Source organism: Neoarius graeffei, chromosome 9, assembly GCF_027579695.1.
Source record: "Neoarius graeffei isolate fNeoGra1 chromosome 9, fNeoGra1.pri, whole genome shotgun sequence".
In the NCBI taxonomy this organism is placed as follows: Eukaryota; Metazoa; Chordata; class Actinopteri; order Siluriformes; family Ariidae; genus Neoarius; species Neoarius graeffei.
This window is the reverse complement of record NC_083577.1, coordinates 41,089,739-41,108,412: the sequence shown is the minus strand read 5'-3', so window position 1 is coordinate 41,108,412 and position 18,674 is coordinate 41,089,739. Positions and strand designations below refer to the sequence as shown.

The following is an 18,674-nucleotide window of genomic DNA, read 5'->3' as shown; positions in this document are numbered from 1 at the left end:
CGCTGCCATGTCTCCGTAAAAATAAATAAGCTGCTCTCCCGGTAAATCCGCTGGTTGTTCAGAGTGGAAAGCTCGTCGACTTTTATTCAGCAGCGAGTTCACATTCCCCATGATAACAGAGGGAATGGATGGTTTGTAGCGCCGCCGGTTGTCCACTAGCCTAGCTTTTAGCTTAGCTCCAGCTTTGTAGCCCTTGGGTTTCCTCCTCAGCTCGGCCGGGATGGGGTGTCATATCCTGGCTCGTCCCATTGTTTTCAGGGTCAGCAGCTCCTCTCTCGAATAAGTGAGAAAACTGGCTCCTGGTTGCATGTTAAAGTTAAATATATCCATGTTATATAGTTAAACACACTGTAAGAAGAGCAAAAAAGTAAAAAAAAAAAAAAAAAGTGGAAAAAAAGAGGTTTGCAGAGCTACTGGAGAGGCAGCTGTCTCACAGCGCCCATACGTCTATATAGTGCACTCAAAGTATCCCACAGTGCATCACGAAAAGTAGTGTACAACCGATGGTCACTAACCAAAGCAGTATATCCTAGGGCTGGGCGATATGAGAGAAAATTATATCACGATATATTTTTTCAAAATTTTCGATAACGATATATATCACGATATAAATCAAATCACCATTTTTGTATTTTCTTTAATTTTCTGCTCAAAATATGAACATTACAAATTAGTAGTTCCTTCCTAATTAACAAAAATAGCTTAACAAGCCTTCAAGTTTCACAGAAGAGCAATTCCAGCGTTATGGACGTGACACTTGAACTCAAAATGGCAACAAATGACCCAGCGCATGTTTTATTGTCTCCCAGTATTTAAACAGGTGTTGCATATTTTAAGGCTGTACCATACTGGAGAAGTGATAGAACAAGAACAATTCCCATAGTACATCTAGGGCATGCCAGAAAATGCCAATAAAAGATGCGTTATGGACGTGACAGAAAAAGTATCACTTTTCTTGGGTGACTGTACATTTTTATCAAACTCTGTGAAATTGTAAACCTAATGTCGAAATGGAGAGATCCATTTGATAGAGGGGTCCAAGGTGAATATTAAAAAATCTTTGTTTAAAATATTTTGTATTTCATGCAGAGTTTCGGAAGGAAAAGTCAGCGTTATGGATGTGACGAAATTCCGTTATGGATGTGACGCGTCTGAAATAGACATGGCATATGTTTAGAAAATCAGCAATTTAACCACCATAACCCTTTGAAAAACTCTAAATATCAGCTAAAACTATCAAAGTTCTTAAATAATATTTAGGATGGCTATTGTTTTGCTGTTTTGTGGATTTTAGCATACATTTCTGTGGCTTGTGGCAATAATATAGAATTGTACATGATCAAAGTTGATTTTAGCTTGGGGTTTACATTATAAGAAAGAAAGACTGACAGTGACATATTAGGTTGGTTACAAATTGGTTCAACTTATTCACATCTGTAAAATACAGGCCTAGGTGATATCTCTGGGAGTGGTTTTGATGTATTACATGTTGCTTTATTTTTGCATGGTGAGGTTGACATTTACATGGAGTTGCCCAGAACCAAAACAAACTGGATGCACATTCTTTTGTTCTTTTTGTTCAAATGAATAAACTGAAATTGAAAAATAAAAACTATATACCATTGTTAATCATTTGTGCAAATTCTAGCATCTTTCAAATAAACATAAAAGACATATTGACGTGTAAACCTTATGCTGCAAGGAGAAAAAAAGTGCAATCCTGTACATCAGTGTGTGTAAGGTTTTGTGTAACACTTTGTTGTATGTCCGATTTTAAATATCCAAAATACCTCCACACAACCGAAGATCTCTGGCCCTTCTTTTCAACGATGTCCTCCAGGGCAGTGCTCTGACTTTCCTGTTCAGAACTCCGGTCAGTCGGCTTCTCGCTCATTTTTATAATCGCTTTGTTGGAGAAATGCCGCGCTCCTGCAAACTTCACCACAGCCATGCTGTGCGTTGCTGCTACACGTGTGTGTGTTTGTGTGTGCATGCAACCTAACTTGAGGTGGCTCTCTTCCAACTGATTGGTTACATGCGGTACTGTTTAGTTATGATTGGCTATTCGCGTGTCTGTCAAAACTTCGGATGAAGTAATTTTATTGAAGGCGTAGGCTTATCGTAGGCATATCGTACGTGTCTAATTTCTAATCGTAGAGATTTTATATCGTGAATAACATCGTAATCGTAAAATCGCCCAGCCCTACATCATGCATTGCGGTCGCGCTGAAAGAAATCAAATTAAAAGTCTCAAATTTGATTTAATAAAAGGCAGCTGCAAAGAAGTATGAAGCCTTTATTTAAAAAAAAACAACTGAAAGATGCAGGTACTTTGTATTGATTAATGTGGGAAATATGCTCAGTATAATATGTATTTATTATTTTGAAAACCCACCAGGGGGTGGCACGGTGGTGTAGTGGTTAGCGCTGTGGCCTCACAGCAAGAAGGTCTGGGTTTGAGCCCCGTGGCCGGCGAGGGCCTTTCTTTGTGGAGTTTGCATGTTCTCCCTGTGTCCGCGTGGGTTTCCTCCGGGTGCTCCGGTTTCCCCCACAGTCCAAAGACATGCAGGTTAGGTTAACTGGTGACTCTAAATTGACCGTAGGTGTGAATGTGAGTGTGAATGGTTGTCTGTGTCAGCCCTGTGATGACCTGGCGACTTGTCCAGGGTGTACCCCGCCTTTCGCCCGTAGTCAGCTGGGATAAGCTCCAGCTTGCCTGTGACCCTGTAGAACAGGATAAAGCGGCTACAGATAATGAGATGAGATATGAGAACCCACCAGCTGACTGATCTGGCACATTTTAATTGTGCGACAGTAATGACGTAAATACCAGCGTGATGGACGAGTGTCCGAAAGTCTCATCTCATTATCTCTAGCCGCTTTATCCTGTTCTACAGGGTCGCAGGAATTTTAGGAACTTAGGAATACTGACACAATGAGCCAGGATATACAGGGTGTTCGAAAAGTCAGGAATCAATGAGAGTAAAAACTACATGTAGTTAATTTTGTTTTATTATTTATAACATGCTTTACATGTTCACCCTTATGCTGGATGCGTTTGTCAGCCTTTTGTAGCATGTTTTTGCAGATGTTAGTTTACGTATTCCTATTGTTTCCTGTGTTTTCAGTTAACCTGTATTTTGAGGCACGTACGTAGTGGATGTTCATTATGTCTAAATGAATCATTATGTGATTCATTATATGAATCATTATCATTATGTTTAAAATATCTGTATTTTGAGGCTTGAATAAAAAAAAAAAAGTTAAGAGTTCTGTGATTTAAAATGTGTCAAAGAGGTGTGAAGAGATTTGTTTTAGGCAGTGAATAAATGTGGTGAGTAAACGAGAAAATCTTGCATGTTTCCTGAGGGGCTCTTATGTGCGCAGGTCAGAGATACAGTAGCTGTGAAGAAAGGGACCACAAAGGACTCAGGTGAGACAGGGATGCAGTGAAACAATATATCCACAAATGTGGCTTTAGACTGAAAAGTGTCTGAGCTGATGTGTTTTTTTTTTTTGTCCCCATCTCCCCAGACAATGTTTATGGCTAAGGTTTATAGCTCACATGGTGCGTAATGTGCACATCTCAATAACGTTCACTCTTTTGTTGTGAGAATCTTCTTTTGAGTATTGGCTGATGCTAGTTAAGCCATCACTGATCTTTGCCAGTCTTTGCTTCAGATGCTCCACTCAAGCCCCTATCACATATGAAACCTGTTAAAGAGGAACTGAAGGCAAATATTTTTTTTTTTATTCTCAAAATTCTATTTCTCATTTTATAAAATGTAGGAATGCATTTCTGACAGCTATTTTGTCACTGCTATAGCAAGTTATGAGTGTTTTGAAATATGCTATGTAACATCAGTCCATATGTCAAAGCGATGGCTGTAAACGAGATTTGCTGTGCGAGACATTGTAGGACGGAAGTAAAACATACAGCAGAAATCAAAGTGACCAACATCTGTCAACGTTGTCAAAAGATGCGCGCGCCCTCCTTCGAATGCTGACGTAATCAAGCTGGAAGTTTTCCCTGCGTCCGAAATCGCTCCCTACTCACTATGTAGGGCACTATATAGTGGGGACGCCATTTTGTAGTGCTGTCCGAAACCTTAGTGAGGATTATGTGGGAAATGCGCTCAGTATAATATGTATTTATCACAAAAATACATGCATGTATTTATTATTTTGAAAACCCACAAGCTGTCTGATCTGGCACATTTTAATTGTGCGACAATGACATAAATACCAGCGCGGTGGAGTAGTCCTTATCCTGTCGTCTTTCCAACTCTTCTCTACTCCACGTTGTTTCGAAGTTGTATGGAATAACCTCTGTCATGTATGTGCAGAAGTATACAGTTTAATAAAGTGCAGTGTGTGTGTGTGTGTGTGTGTGTGTGTGAGAGAGATATATATAAAATATATATACATACATACATACATACACACACACACACACACACACACACACACAGGCAAACAATCCAAAACGGCAGGCTAGATCAAAAACGAGAATACGGGCAAAAGGGTCAGTCGAGGCGCAAACAGTACATCAAAGGCTAAGTGAGGACAAGAACGAGAAACAGGAAATCAAGACAACGGGTAGAAAGGCTCGGTAATGCGTATCGTAATACTTCGCAATGCAAATGCATCAGAACAGTCCTTAAATAGGCAGACACAATTCCTTAATTTCGCTCAGGTGCGCCTTGTTCACGGCAAGCGTGCTGGAGTCCACTCGGCACGTGCACAGCCCAAGGCATGCCTTCAGGTACATGTGCCACAGCGTGCAGGACTGACACTCCATCACTGATGAAGCTGGCAAATCTCGAAATTAACCTAAATTGGAATGATATGGTGATCTGGCTGCTGTGTAAACAGTTTTCAAAATGGCGGCGCTGACACTTCACGTTTGAAGTCTCGCATAAGTCTCGTGAAGATTGCGCGGATAAGCGACGCCTGCCGTGGACCAAACGAACTACATTCAACATGGCTAAAAACTGAAAATGCCGATAAGTGTAATATAATGTGCCAATATGAGTCACGATATAAGGTTAATAAAACCGAAAAAGTAATTGAATGTTAATTAAGAAATAAAGCAAGTTTAAAAATGACTTCAGTTCCCCGTTGTCAGGTAAAAACATAAGGTGGATCACAAATTTTCATTGGCACTCAGTCTTTCATAACAGAAAAGGTAACAGGTGTTGTTTTCCTATCTGACTGTGTTTTAACAAGATGTTATGGAGCGCAAACCTCAGGCCATTATTAAAAAATGTTCTGTTTCCGGTCCACCGGCCGGGTGAGTGCCGTTTGTGCGGTTGAATATATATATATATATATATATATATATATATATATATTTTTTTTTTTTTTTTTAACGCCGGTTTTTCGACTTTTTTAAAGAGATTTTTTGGGCTTTTTTCACCTTTATTGGATAGGACAGTGTAGAGACAGGAAATGAGTAGGAGAGAGAGAGACTGGGAGGGATCGGGGAAATGACCTTGGGTTGGAATCGAACCCTGGTCCCCGGATTTATGGTGTGGCGCCTTATCCACCTGAGCCACGACACCCCCAGGTTTTTTGACATTTTTTTTCGGGTTCATAAATCTAAAATTGAACTTGACATTTCCGCATTCCCGGGGCTTTCCACTAAGGCTCATACTAGCCAGCCATGACAAATAAGTAGCCAGCCGGGGGGAGTAAACACAAAATAAACTCCTGTGCACGCAGTTCCCAGGATTAAATGTATTTTCCACAGACCATTTATTTATTCACTTTACTCAAATACAAAGTAAAATGGCAGTCAATCTTTTTTCTTGCGTATTGCATCATGAGGCGTTCCTGGCTTGTAAATCTCTTATTTTCGGTGCATGACACATTCACGCAGCTGAGCATGCTATGAATTAATGACAACGGTCTGCAGTGGCGGCTACACAAACACTCAGCGAACATTTCTCCATTTGCGTATGAAAATACACCTCCAACGACTCAGTTTGGTTTCATTTACAACCAACGGTGTCTTTTGATGCCAACACGTAATTGAACGAGAGAAGACTGGTTTACCGGAGACAAAATAAGCGTTCTCTCTGCTTCTGTTCCCTCCGACACACTACTGCCTCCGCTGAGTGCGCGCGCGCACACCGCATGTTGGGGCCGCAGATGAGTTACTCTCCCTTGATCAACGAAGTCGGCGGGGAATTTGTGGTTATTATCGGTACAAACAGCGCGAATCACAACTTAAATGAGTGCGGTTCAGTTTGACATTGTCAGTCCGTTAGATAAACATTTAATTTTATTAAAATCGAAAATTAATATTTAGAGCCTGTGGGCTACAAAAATAAGTCATTAAAGTAGCCGGCTGGACTTAATTGTGTAGTCGGCTGTATGGCCGGCAGCCGGCGCTTGTGGAAAGCCCTGCATTCCGCGCAGAATATAGAACTGAATCAGCTCTGCGCATGCGCCGTGCGGCACAAAAAAATGGCAGCCACCATGAAGGAAGGAGATCCGGAGTTTTCAAACATTTGCTTAAGTGTGAAATCGCAAAATGGTATTCTAGCGAACAACAAAATAGTAAAGATTCAGAAAAACAAATCATTCAGTGATCATTTTAATAGTGTAATTTCATCCTAACTAGGCCTAACGGTCGATTTAGAACTACAAAAAGTCCGTGTGTCGGACATTTTAAGTACCTTTGTAAAAGTTTTGCAAATGTTGCAGTCAGCATTTAAAATGCTAACTAGGGTTGGGCGGTATTACGGTAAGAAGGTATCCCGAGGTATCCAAAAGTACCAACGGTATCGGTCTCATTACCGTCATTTTAAAAAAATATATAATATCTAAATAAATATGGAGTACATGAGGTCATAATATAAAATAATAAATTGAAGATCATCCCGAATAACTGTGTGATCGTATTTTCACTAATTCTATCAATTTCCTAAAGAAGTTCTCATCGCGTGCAGGGTTGTTTATGTTGTTACCATGGCAACCCTGCGTGACATTTGGAGTCTGACAGAAAGCTTCGCAAGAGACTGAGACCGCGGTTGAAAGATGGCAAGTCAAGATAACGAGTTAGTGGCAAAAAAAAAATAAAAATACAACATCGGCAGTGTGGCAGTATTTTGGTTTCAAACCAAACGAAAAGGAAGAGCCAGCAATAATGTAAATGACCGCGCAAAATCGAAAAAAATCTAATATGTCCCCTAAGGCACACCATAGCCTGGGGTACTCCACTTCCACGAGATCTCTCCAATGAGTTGTGTTTTGAGTAGGTTACATGAGTAACAACAAGGTAAAATAATATAACGTATGACATTTGGGATGTGGGTAATAAACGTTTGAAATGTCATCTACTGAAGAAACGGAAGAAAACATCGTAGCATAAACTGTTAGGTTTCTGGTGGGAATTAGCAATGCGCTTGCTATCTTTGTTGGGTGTGTTAAACCGTATGGATTTAAGTGGAATAATTGTAAGGAGTTATGTGATCGAGACAACGTTTTAAGCAAGGTAAGGCCATTTGATTATTAATTTCCCCGCCATGGCATGACGTGGGCCCATATGATTTTGCCTTGTGCAGCTATCACGCATTTGAATTAGGTTCGCCTCATTTGCGCTGAAGAATATGGTTTATCGCGCAGTCTAAACGGACTTGGGTGTTGGTTGATTTTCTTTTCTTTTATTTCCCATGCTTGAAAGGGTATGATCCTGCTCATCGTGTACTTTTTTTTGATGGAGTAGGTGAAATAGTGCTGCAAATGGCGTTTCAACGCAGACATGTGTAAACGACAGTTGAATGCTATTTTCAAGATGAAGGAAGAGTTGCGTGATGCTTTGAAATATCTCTTAATCCATTCATCAATGCACAAAATTCGCTTTGCTGCTTAATCCATACCACAATGCACATAATTCGCTATGCTGCTTTTAAATAGTACATTTGAGGCATAGGCGCAGGTCTGGACAAGGTCCGCCGGTATAGGCGCACGTTACACAGTAGGCCGAAACAAAATATTTTTTTCTCGGTAATACCGTATACCCCGGGAAAACACAGAGACAGTTTAAAGGTATCAAAATTTGGATACCGCCCAACCCTAATGCTAACTTAAAGTTTTTGTACAAGTTTCAGTTGATTAAACTGTCATATTTTATTAAATGTGTCTGCTTTTGTAATAAAGTACTGAAAGAAAAAGCAAACACAGCATTGCAATTTCTTATCCATCCATAAAAAAAAAAAAAATCCCTCCCGACTGAATTTTTTTGCTCACCTGGTGGACAGGAAACGGATTTTTTTTTTTAAGGATGGCCTCAGCGAGACGTTTAAAACATGCGAGACCAGAAATGATGCACAGTTCATGTCAATTTCCAGCCATATCTGCTGATTGTTACTTTTTTTTTGGTCACATTACAGTGAAGCAGTATGAGGATTCAGATTATGTAGGTGTCAGTAGTTCTGTCACAATATCACTTACGGCCATTGCTTTGACATATGGACTGATGTACAACCCCGATTCCAAAAAAGTTGGGACAAAGTACAAATTGTAAATAAAAACGGAATGCAATAATTTACAAATCTCAAAAACTGATATTGTATTCACAATAGAACATAGACAACATATCAAATGTCGAAAGTGAGACATTTTGAAATTTCATGCCAAATATTGGCTCATTTGAAATTTCATGACAGCAACACATCTCAAAAAAGTTGGGACGGGGCAATAAGAGGCTGGAAAAGTTAAAGGTACAAAAAAGGAACAGCTGGAGGACCAAATTGCAACTCATTAGGTCAATTGGCAATAGGTCATTAATATAACTGGGTATAAAAAGAGCATCTTGGAGTGGCAGCGGCTTTCAGAAGTAAAGATGGGAAGAGGATCACCAATCCCCCTAAGGCCAAGTTTACATTAGACCATATCTGTCTCGTTTTCTTCGCGGATGCACTGTCCGTTTACATTAAAACGCCGGGAAACGGGAATCCGCCAGGGTCCACATATTCAATCCAGATCGTGTCTGGTCCGGTGCTGTGTAAACATTGAGGATACGCTGTGCTGAGCGTCGTCATTGAACAACGTCACTGTGACATCCACCTTCCTGATTCGCTGGCGTTGGTCATGTGACGTGACTGCTGAAAAACGGCACGGACTTCCGCCTTGTATCACCTTTCATGAAAGAGTATAAAAGTATGAAAATACTGCAAATACTGATGCAAATACTGCCCATTGTGTAGTTATGATTGTCTTTAGGCTTGCCATCCTTCCACTTGCAAGTGGTAAGTGACGCGCATGCCCGATATGCACTGAGAGCACACACACAGCGGCTCAGTCCCGAATTACTGCTCGTGCACTTCACTCGCGCGCTCTGTGAGCTGCGCAGGGCCGGAGTGCGCACCCTCCAGAGGGCACTCGCTGTTCAGGGCGGAGTGATTTGGAGCACAGGATGCAAGCGGAGCCGAGCGTATCCATGTATTGGCGTTGCTGTGTGCACACGAATTGTGTATTGGCGTTGCTGTGTGCACACTAATCGTTTTAAAAACGTTAATCTGATGATCCGCTGATACGGTCTAATGTAAACCCCACCTAATTCTGCACCGACAAATAGTGGAGCAATATTAAAAGGAGTTCGACAGTGTAAAATTGCAAAGAGTTTGAACATATCATCTACAGTGCATATCATCATCAAAAGATTCAGAGAATCTGGAAGAATCTCTGTGCGTAAGGGTCAAGGCCGGAAAACCATACTGGGTGCCCGTGATCTTCGGGCCCTTAGACGGCACTGCATCACATACAGGCATGCTTCTGTATTGGAAATCACACAATGGGCTCAGGAATATTTCCAGGGAACATTATCTGTGAATACAATTCACCGTACCATCCGCCGTTGCCAGCTAAAACTCTATAGTTCAAAGAAGAAGCCGTATCTAAACATGATCCAGAAGCGCAGACGTCTTCTCTGGGCCAAGGCTCATTTAAAATGGACTGTGGCAAAGTGGAAAACTGTTCTGTGGTCAGACGAATCAAAATTTGAAGTTCTTTATGGAAATCAGGGACGCCGTGTCATTCGGACTAAAAAGGAGAAGGACGACCCAAGTTATCAGCGCTCAGTTCAGAAGCCTGCATCTCTGATGGTATGGGGTTGCATTATTGCGTGTGGCATGGGCAGCTTACACACCTGGAAAGACACCATCAATGCTGAAAGGTATATCCAGGTTCTAGAGCAACATATGCTGCCATCCCGATGACGTCTCTTTCAGGGAAGACCTTGCATTTTCCAACATGACAATGCCAAACCACATACTGCATCAATTACAGCATCATGGCTGTGTAGAAGAAGGGTCCGGGTACTGAACTGGCCAGCCTGCAGTCCAGATCTTTCACCCATAGAAAACATTTGCCGCATCATAAAACGGAAGATACGACAAAAAAGACCTAAGACAGTTGAGCAACTAGAATCCTACATTAGACAAGAATGGGTTAACATTCCTATCCCTAAACTTGAGCAACTTGTCTCCTCAGTCCCCAGACGTTTACAGACTGTTGTAAAGAGAAAAGGGGATGTCTCACAGTGGTAAACATGGCCTTGTCCCAACTTTGAGATGTGGTGTTGTCATGCAATTTAAAATCACCTAATTTTTCTCTTTAAATGATACATTTTCTCAGTTTAAACATTTGATATGTCATCTATGTTCTATTCTGAATAAAATATGGAATTTTGAAACTTCCACATCATTGCATTCCGTTTTTATTTACAATTTGTACTTTGTCCCAACTTTTTTGGAATCGGGGTTGTATTACATAGCATATTTCAAACACTCATAACTTGCTATAGCAGTGACAAAATAGCTGTCAGAAATGCATTCCTACATTTTATAAAATGAGAAATATAATTTTTCATGATAAATTTGCCTTCAGTTCCCCTTTAATGTTGCTCAGTCGCTAGGGGATAGATTAACATTTTGCTCCTGTTCCCACAGCATAAAGCAATAAATGTTGCTTTTCAGTGCGAGTGTGAATGGGGTGTCGCAGGCTACAGAGTTGTGCACTCTTCTGGCTGCAAACTAATTCAAAGTTTGCTAAATATTTAGAGAAGCACTATAAAGAGCCATCATAACAGAAGTTGCTATTGTCTACTTTCACAGCCCTCAATCTGTAACAAGCAGGATAGCAGCAAGAAGCTGACTTATAGAGCCAACAACCAGCTATTTATTTATTTATTTATTTATTTATTTATTTATTTTTAATTTTCATTTTACTTTAAGTTGCTGTGGTGCCAGAGAGTATCCAGTGTATGTATGTTTGGTAAAAGTGTTTAGTTGGTGTGGTTTAGCAGTGAGGTGAAATCACAAAATGATTGTGTTATGAGAATAGTGACCGTAGACTGATAAACATTGCTCGTGTTTGTGTGTAACCTTACTGTTAGTTCACGCGGTGATGCTCTTATTTTTCTGCAACAGAAACCTAAGTTTTGTGTATGTCCCAACCTCAAACTCAACAAAACTAAAATATTGATGTAACCATGTTAACATTTAACTTGATCAACAGCAGTTAAGTATTATGTTTAAGTATTGCGAGGGAGTTTGTTTAATCTCTCACCCCATCCAGATGTAAATTTAGATGTTTGACAAGGTAATTATTTACTGGTGGTGTTTATGGCCTGCTACTTCTCTCCGTGGTTTTGTCTGTCTGTGATTTGTGACCTTAAAGGACAATTAGATGTCAGGTGATTACAATCCAGACATTATTTTTTTGCCTCATGGTAACATTGGAGTTGGCTGTCACTTTCTTCTGAGTCACAAGGCCTATCGGTTACATTATATGAAGTCGAGTATTGCATGTACTTAAAAACAATGGTTCATCATTTTTGGGGAAGCCACAATCAGAGAAGCAGCTTTGCAACCAAAAGGTCACTGGTTCGATTCCCTGGGCCAGCAGGAATGGCTGAAGTGCCTTTGAGCAAGACTGCCTGTTCTAGAGGAACTCGATGAAGAACCAACAGAGGGAGAACTACTCAAGGCCCTGAAATCACTTGCCTCTGGTAAGGCACCAGGAAGAGATGGCATTCCAGCCGAAATCTTGAAATGCTGCCAGGAAGACGTTGTGCTGGAATTGCTCTATATTCAGTGCCGCAAGACATGAGGGATGCTAACTTTGTGACACTCTATAAGAACAAAGGTGACTGTTCCGACTGCAGTAATTACCGTGGTATCTCCCTCCTCAGTATTGTGGGAAAGCTGTTTGCCAGTGTCACCTTACAAAGGCTCATGGTCCTTGCGGAGTGAGTCTACCCTGAGTCACAATGCGGGTTCAGAGCAAAGCAATCCACCATTGACGTGATCATCTCTGTACGCCAGCTGCAGGAGAAGTGCCGTGAACAGCGTCCACTGTACCTGGCCTTCATCGACCTGCCAAAAGCATTTGACCTTGTCAGCAGGGAAGGACTGTTCAAGATCCTCACAAAGATTGGATGCCCCCCCCCCCCCCCCCCCCCCACTCCTCAGCGTTATTGAATCCTTCCATTCGAATATGAATGGCACAGTGGTCTTCAATGGCTCGGTCTCCGTAGCGTTTGAGATTCGTAGTGGTGTCAAGCAGGGATGCGTGCTCGCTCCCACGCTATTTGGCATCATCATCCCTGTACTCCTGGAGTATGCTTTTGGCTCTGCCACAGAGGGCATCTATCTCAGAACAAGAAGTGATGGAAACCTGTTCAGCCTCTCAAGACTTCATGCCAAGACTAGGGTCCAGACTAAATGCCTATGAGACTTCCTGTTTGCTGATGATGCTGCCATCAGTGCTCATTCGGCTGAAGAGCTACAGTGCCTGATGACTCGCTTCAGCGATGCTTGCTTGCAACCACTTTGGCCTCATCATAAGCTTAAAGACACATCATGGCTCAGGGTGCTGAAGGAATCCCTGAAATCAAGATCGGCGAGCATATTCTGGATGTAGTCAACACCTTCACATACCTTGGCTCAACAATAGCAGACACCCTCTCTCTGGACTCTGAACTGGGAAAGTGCATCAGGAAAGCTGCCACAACGATGTCCAAGCTGTCCTCCATGGTATGGACCAACAGCAAGCTAAACCTGAAAACCAAGATCCATGTCTACTGAGCATGCATCATCAGCACTCTCTTATATGGCAGTGGGTCTTGGACGTTAAAAGCCCACCAGGAAAGGAAACTGCACACCTTCCATGTGCGCGACCTCTGTCGCATCCTGGGCATCACCTGGAGAGATCGCGTCACGAGCACTGCTGTGCTACAACGCACCGGTATGTCCGGTATGTACAACCTGCTAGAACAGCGAAGGATGAGGTGGCTGGGGCACGTGGAATGCATGGAGGATGGCAGAATACCGAAGGACCTGCTGTATGGTGAACTAGCAACAGGCAAGAGTCCCACTGGAAGACCGCACCTGAGATATAAGGATGTGTGCAAGTGGGATTTGAAAGCCCTAAACGTCGATGAAAGTGCCTGGAAGCAACTAGTGCAAGACAGAGAGGTGGAGGAAAGAGATGGGAAAGAGCCCTGCGGTGCTTGAAGAAACCATCGCCAATAAACATGAAAAGAAACGGCAGCACAGGAAAGCACCACCACCAATACAGACTGCTACAGCTTTTATCTGCATGAGCTGCCAGCGGGACGGTCACTCAAGGATGGGACTACATGGTCATAACCGCCGCTGCTCAAGGACGTCATCTCTGAGATATGTAATATACTTACGACCTGTGCAACTTTACGACCGTCTGGTTATGACTGGCAAGTGTTTCCCAGCTGAGCGTATGACAGTTTCCGCCCCAGCTCCTGGCAGCGCCTAGCATCCAGCCTCTTGCCGCGTACAACAGTGTCCACCCCAGCTCCTGGTTTATGAAACGAGCAAATCCTCCCGCCAGCCCGAGCGCTGCAACAGCTGATGTATACGACCCACAGCCAAGCACCCGTGATGCCAGCGGTCACTTTTTTTTTTTTTTTTTGTATTTTGCTGTTTTACATTTTGTATTTTGGTATGTTTCAAACTAAAATTTTTTCTATTTTTCACACCTGTATTTCATATTTTTTTGTTTTGCACGTATTAAACGAATTGTACTGTAGGCAGTGTAGTATGCAGTGTTTGACTTAAACCAAATAATGAGCCAAGGTAATGAAATAAGAAAATGTTGATAAAATAAGACTTTAAGATGATTATGATTACAATATCATTACACATAACAATATACTTGCGTTCATTTAACATAGGCCACAACCAGATTGGTTTATGACCGGTCAGTCATAACCAAATGCAGTCGTAAGTCGACGACTAGCCTGACCTGTAAGTCAACTAAATAAGTGAGTTTTTAATGTAAAGTAAAAGAATCGGAATTAGAATCAGAATCATGTTTATTGGCCAAGTATGTTGACACACGTAAAGAATTTGGTTCCTGCAGTTGGTGTGTCTCAAGCAATACAGGAGAGGGGAAAAAAGTGTAAATATGTAAGTGTTTTTTTGGGGGGGCGTGTGTGTGTGTAATGAATATAATAAACTACAATAACTAGTGTCGGTAGTTTTTCGGTAACGGGATGACATTCACAGCAAGATGTGGCAAGGTTTTTTATTTATTTTTATTTTTTTAGTTGCAGTACTCAAGACAATGCTATTGAATACAAATTTCACACTGTATGGGGTATCTTTTGACCCTAAAAAGCAGAGCCAATTTTTCTATGTTTAACTCTGAATGCAAAATCTTTTACGGGGAAAGAAGTCAGGAATGGAATTTCGTCAAAAAAACCTTTTTCTTAAAATTCAAACCAAGATTTCTCTGAAGCGACACTGCTATAATGGGGGGGGGACTTTAAAATATGGTTTTCAGTACATTTTGCCTTGGATTCTATACTTTAGCATAATCACTGAGCTGACAAGCATCTTAATTTTATAATTTTGGCCTCTGCTGAAGAATTGCCCGTAACTATTATGTACTATAATTTTTATATATATATATATATATATATATATATATATATATATATATATATATCTCACACACACAAACTACCTATATTGTACACAATGTCTAAAATATCTGTATTATACAATATTTGTCGAATCCAAATATCAATAAATACTAATTATGCATAATCAATAATATACAATGTCTATAATATACTGTGTCTTGCAAAAGTATTCCCCCCCCCCCCCCCCCCCCCCCCCCCCCCCCCCGTTTGTCCTGTTTCGTTGCATTACAAGCTGGAATTAAATTTTTTTTTTTTCAGGGTTAGCACCATTTGATTTACACAACATGGCTGCCACTTTAAAGGTTCAAATGTATTTATTTTATTGTGATGATAAGATGAAAAAACAGAAATCTGTCGTGTGTGTGTGTGTATAGGTATTCCCCCCCCCCCCCCCCCCCCCCCCAAAGTCAATACATTGTAGAGCCACTTTTTATTGTAATTACAGCTGTGATTTCTTTTGGGATATGAGTCTATTAGCTTTGCACATTTAGCCACTGGGATTTTTGCCCATTCCTCAAGGCAAAACTGCTGCACAGCAACCTTCAAGTTATGCCACAGATTCTCAATTGGATTGATGTCTGGGCTTTGACTAGGCCATTCCAAGACATTTAAATGTTTCACTTTAAACCATTCCGGTGTAGCTTTAGCAATATGGTTAGGGTCATTGTCCTGCTGGACCATGAACCTTCATCCCAGTCTCAAACCTCTGGCTGACTCGCACAGATTTTCCTCCAGAGTTGCCCTGTATTTAGTGGTAGCCAGCTTTTCAATCCTGACCAGCTTTCCTGTCCCTGCAGATGAAGAACATCCCCACAGCATGATGCTGCCACCACCATGCTTCACTGTCGGAATGATGTTCTCAGGGGGGTGATATGTTGGGTTTGCATCACACATTGTGTTTCCCATGATGGCCATAAAGTTCAATTTTGGTCCCATCTGACCAGAGAATCTTCTTCCGTGTGTTTGCGGAGTCTGCCACATGCTGTTGGGCAAGCTACAAATGGTTTTTTAATTTATTCCCCCCCCCCCTTTCTTTCTGGCCACTCTTCCATAAAGCCCCGCTCTGTGGAGTGTGTGGCTTAGTGGTCCTATAGACAGATACTCCCATCTCCATTGTGGATCTGTGCAGCTCCTTCAGTGTTATCTTTGGTGTCTTTGTTGCATCTCTGATTAATGCCCTCCTTGCCCGGTCTGAGAGTTTTGGTGGGCGGCCTTCTCTTGTCAGGTTTGTAGTGGTGCCATACTATTCTTTCCATTTTGCTATAATGGATTTAATGTTGCTCCCTGGAATATTCAAAGTTTGGGATATTTTTTATAACCCAACCCTGAGCTATACTTCTCCACAACTTTGTCTCTGACCTGTTTGGAGGCTCCTTGGTTTTCATGATGCTTGCTTAGTAGTGTTGCAGAGTCAGGATCCTTCCAGAACAGGGTGATTTATACAGACATCATGTGACCCTGTGTGCAAAGGTGGCTCTTAATCAGCTGTTTGTGACTAATAAAGTGAATTGGTTGGACCAGCTCTTATTTAGGGGGTGAAAACCTATGCACACTCCAGATTTGTTTTTTTCATCTTCTTGATTTGTCACAATAAAACATTTTTCACCTTTAAAGTGGTAGGTATGTTGTGTAAATCAAATGGTGCTCACCCTCCAAAATGCATTTTAATTCCAGCTTGTAATGCGAACAAACAGGAGACACACCAAGGGGGATGAATACTTTTTGCAAGACGTTGTACATTTATAAAAATGTATGAACTACACAGTATTCTTGGATTCTTTGTAAACCTGATTTTTTTTTTTTTTTTAAGATTAGATTAACCCAACACTGACCTTGTGGTACACCTTAGTGTAGCATATAATAGGTGAGAAACAAAGACCTTTCCTAACCTAACATAACACACAGGCTAAAAAAAAAACCTATTAGCCTCTGGGGAAGCATAGAGTAGCAGTGTTATTGGCAGTGCTTTTCATTTAGCCAAAGATGATTTGATTAAATATAAGGGCACAGCACAGGTCAAATGTAAGTAGGCAGTGACGGTGGGCGAGCAAGCCAACCTGGGGGTGGAGAGAGAGTTAGGGAAGGTGATTATTATTTTTTTTTTAAATAAGTAAGGAGAATAATGTTAAAACAAATGTTACTTTATGGGACAGCGCAAATTGATATAGTGTTTATATTAAGTGTGTGAGAGAAACGCCATTAGGGAATATAATGGATAGATTTGGAAAGGACAGACAGACTGTATATTGAGCCTATAATCGGCATGTCATTGGCTGGTTAATGAGTGATCCAGAGCCATGGAGAGGACATCCATTTGAATTTGAATCCTCAGATAAATGTATTTGTACCTAGCTTGTGGCTGATTTGTGCTCTCGTTTAAAGAAAACAAAATATGACTCAAGCTTGTTGTGGTTTGTTCAACATCCCCAAGCCAGAGCACATTTTATTTAAAAATGTCTATTTTGAGTTGTAACCTGCCTCATCACTTTAGGTCTGTTTTTTAGGTCATAGACATGGGTTTGTTTGTTTGTCTCTCTCTCCCCCTCAATGAGATGACAAGCGGGCACTGTTTTGATAATTTAGTGGCTCTCGGTAGTAAATTGAGAGTAGCCCAAATTAAATCATGCTCATGCATATCTATAAGCTTTTAAGTGTCTCGTGTAATGTTTTTATTGATTAATCCTGTTGTTCTGGATAAGTTATCTTGGCCGTGTGACAACAGCTTTTGATCAACAGAAAGTTCCAGGATCATGTCAAAAAGCCAGTCGATTGAACACAGAATGACTTTGGATCAGCTGATAAATGTTATTGTTGCATTTCTAAAGTACCTTTTTAGTCCTGCTGAGATTAGGAAAAATCAAGAAAATCTGATAATGAATAAAGTATTAGTTGCTATGTGAAAAGCATTATGGTGAGTTTCTCATCACAGCTGCATTCTGTATATTGTGTACAGATATCTGTCATCGTGTGGGATTCTGATGACCAGGGTGCCTCTTCTCTTGCGGACCGTGTCTAGACGTCCTGTGCTCAATCCATCCAGAAGCTTTTTCAACCTCACTGATTCTTTCAACAGGAGGAAAGAGTATTCTGAGAGACGCATCATTGGGTAAAGTGTCCTTTGTCATGACTGAAATGTTTCCAGGTTTAACCGGGTCTATATGTTGTGTACAGTCGTATCGCTATATAACCCAAATATATACATATTAGGGCTATCAATCGATTAAAATATTTAATGACCTTATTTCATGATGGTTAACTTGCGATTAATCACACCTTTTTTTTTTTTTATAAATCTGTTCTAAACATAATTTAAAGGGATTTATTTATTTATTTTTTAAAAGTTTTTGGGGAGTGGGAGTGGACAAATATGCTTGCTTTATGCAAATATATGTGGCCAGGTCAGGAAGGATAAGGCTGGATGCAGCAGAAATTATTCTTGTGGGTATTTTATTCCCACTGCATTTAAAAAATAAATCGGCATTAACGTTATTTTGAGAGTTTAGAAAAATTCAGTGTGAACAAAATACACTATTTTTCCTCTAGTTCTGGACTGAACTTCCAGCCTCAAACTATGCAATAAAATACACTAAACAAACGAGGTGATGTGGACTCTGAACAGCAGTAGTGGCCATCTTTTAAATAAAGTAAGTAAAAATACAAAACCCAGATAAATACATTTGTATTTATTTGTATCACACAG

The 18,674-nt window shown here is 40.9% G+C and overlaps 1 protein-coding gene across 2 annotated transcripts in view; it reads left to right on the top strand.

The window, feature by feature from the left end:
* Positions 1 to 18,674, top strand: part of coq10b (coenzyme Q10B) — a 42,640-nt gene that overhangs the window by 9,322 nt on the left and 14,644 nt on the right. Inside the window, exons 2-3 of one of the 2 annotated variants that reach the window (XM_060929500.1) lie at positions 3,388 to 3,433; positions 17,928 to 18,080. In XM_060929500.1, coding sequence (XP_060785483.1) covers positions 17,953 to 18,080 — 128 coding nt within the window. In that variant the 5' untranslated portion in view covers positions 3,388 to 3,433; positions 17,928 to 17,952. The remainder of the gene's footprint in view (positions 1 to 3,387; positions 3,434 to 17,927; positions 18,081 to 18,674) is intronic. The other variant, XM_060929499.1, reaches the window with a different exon arrangement.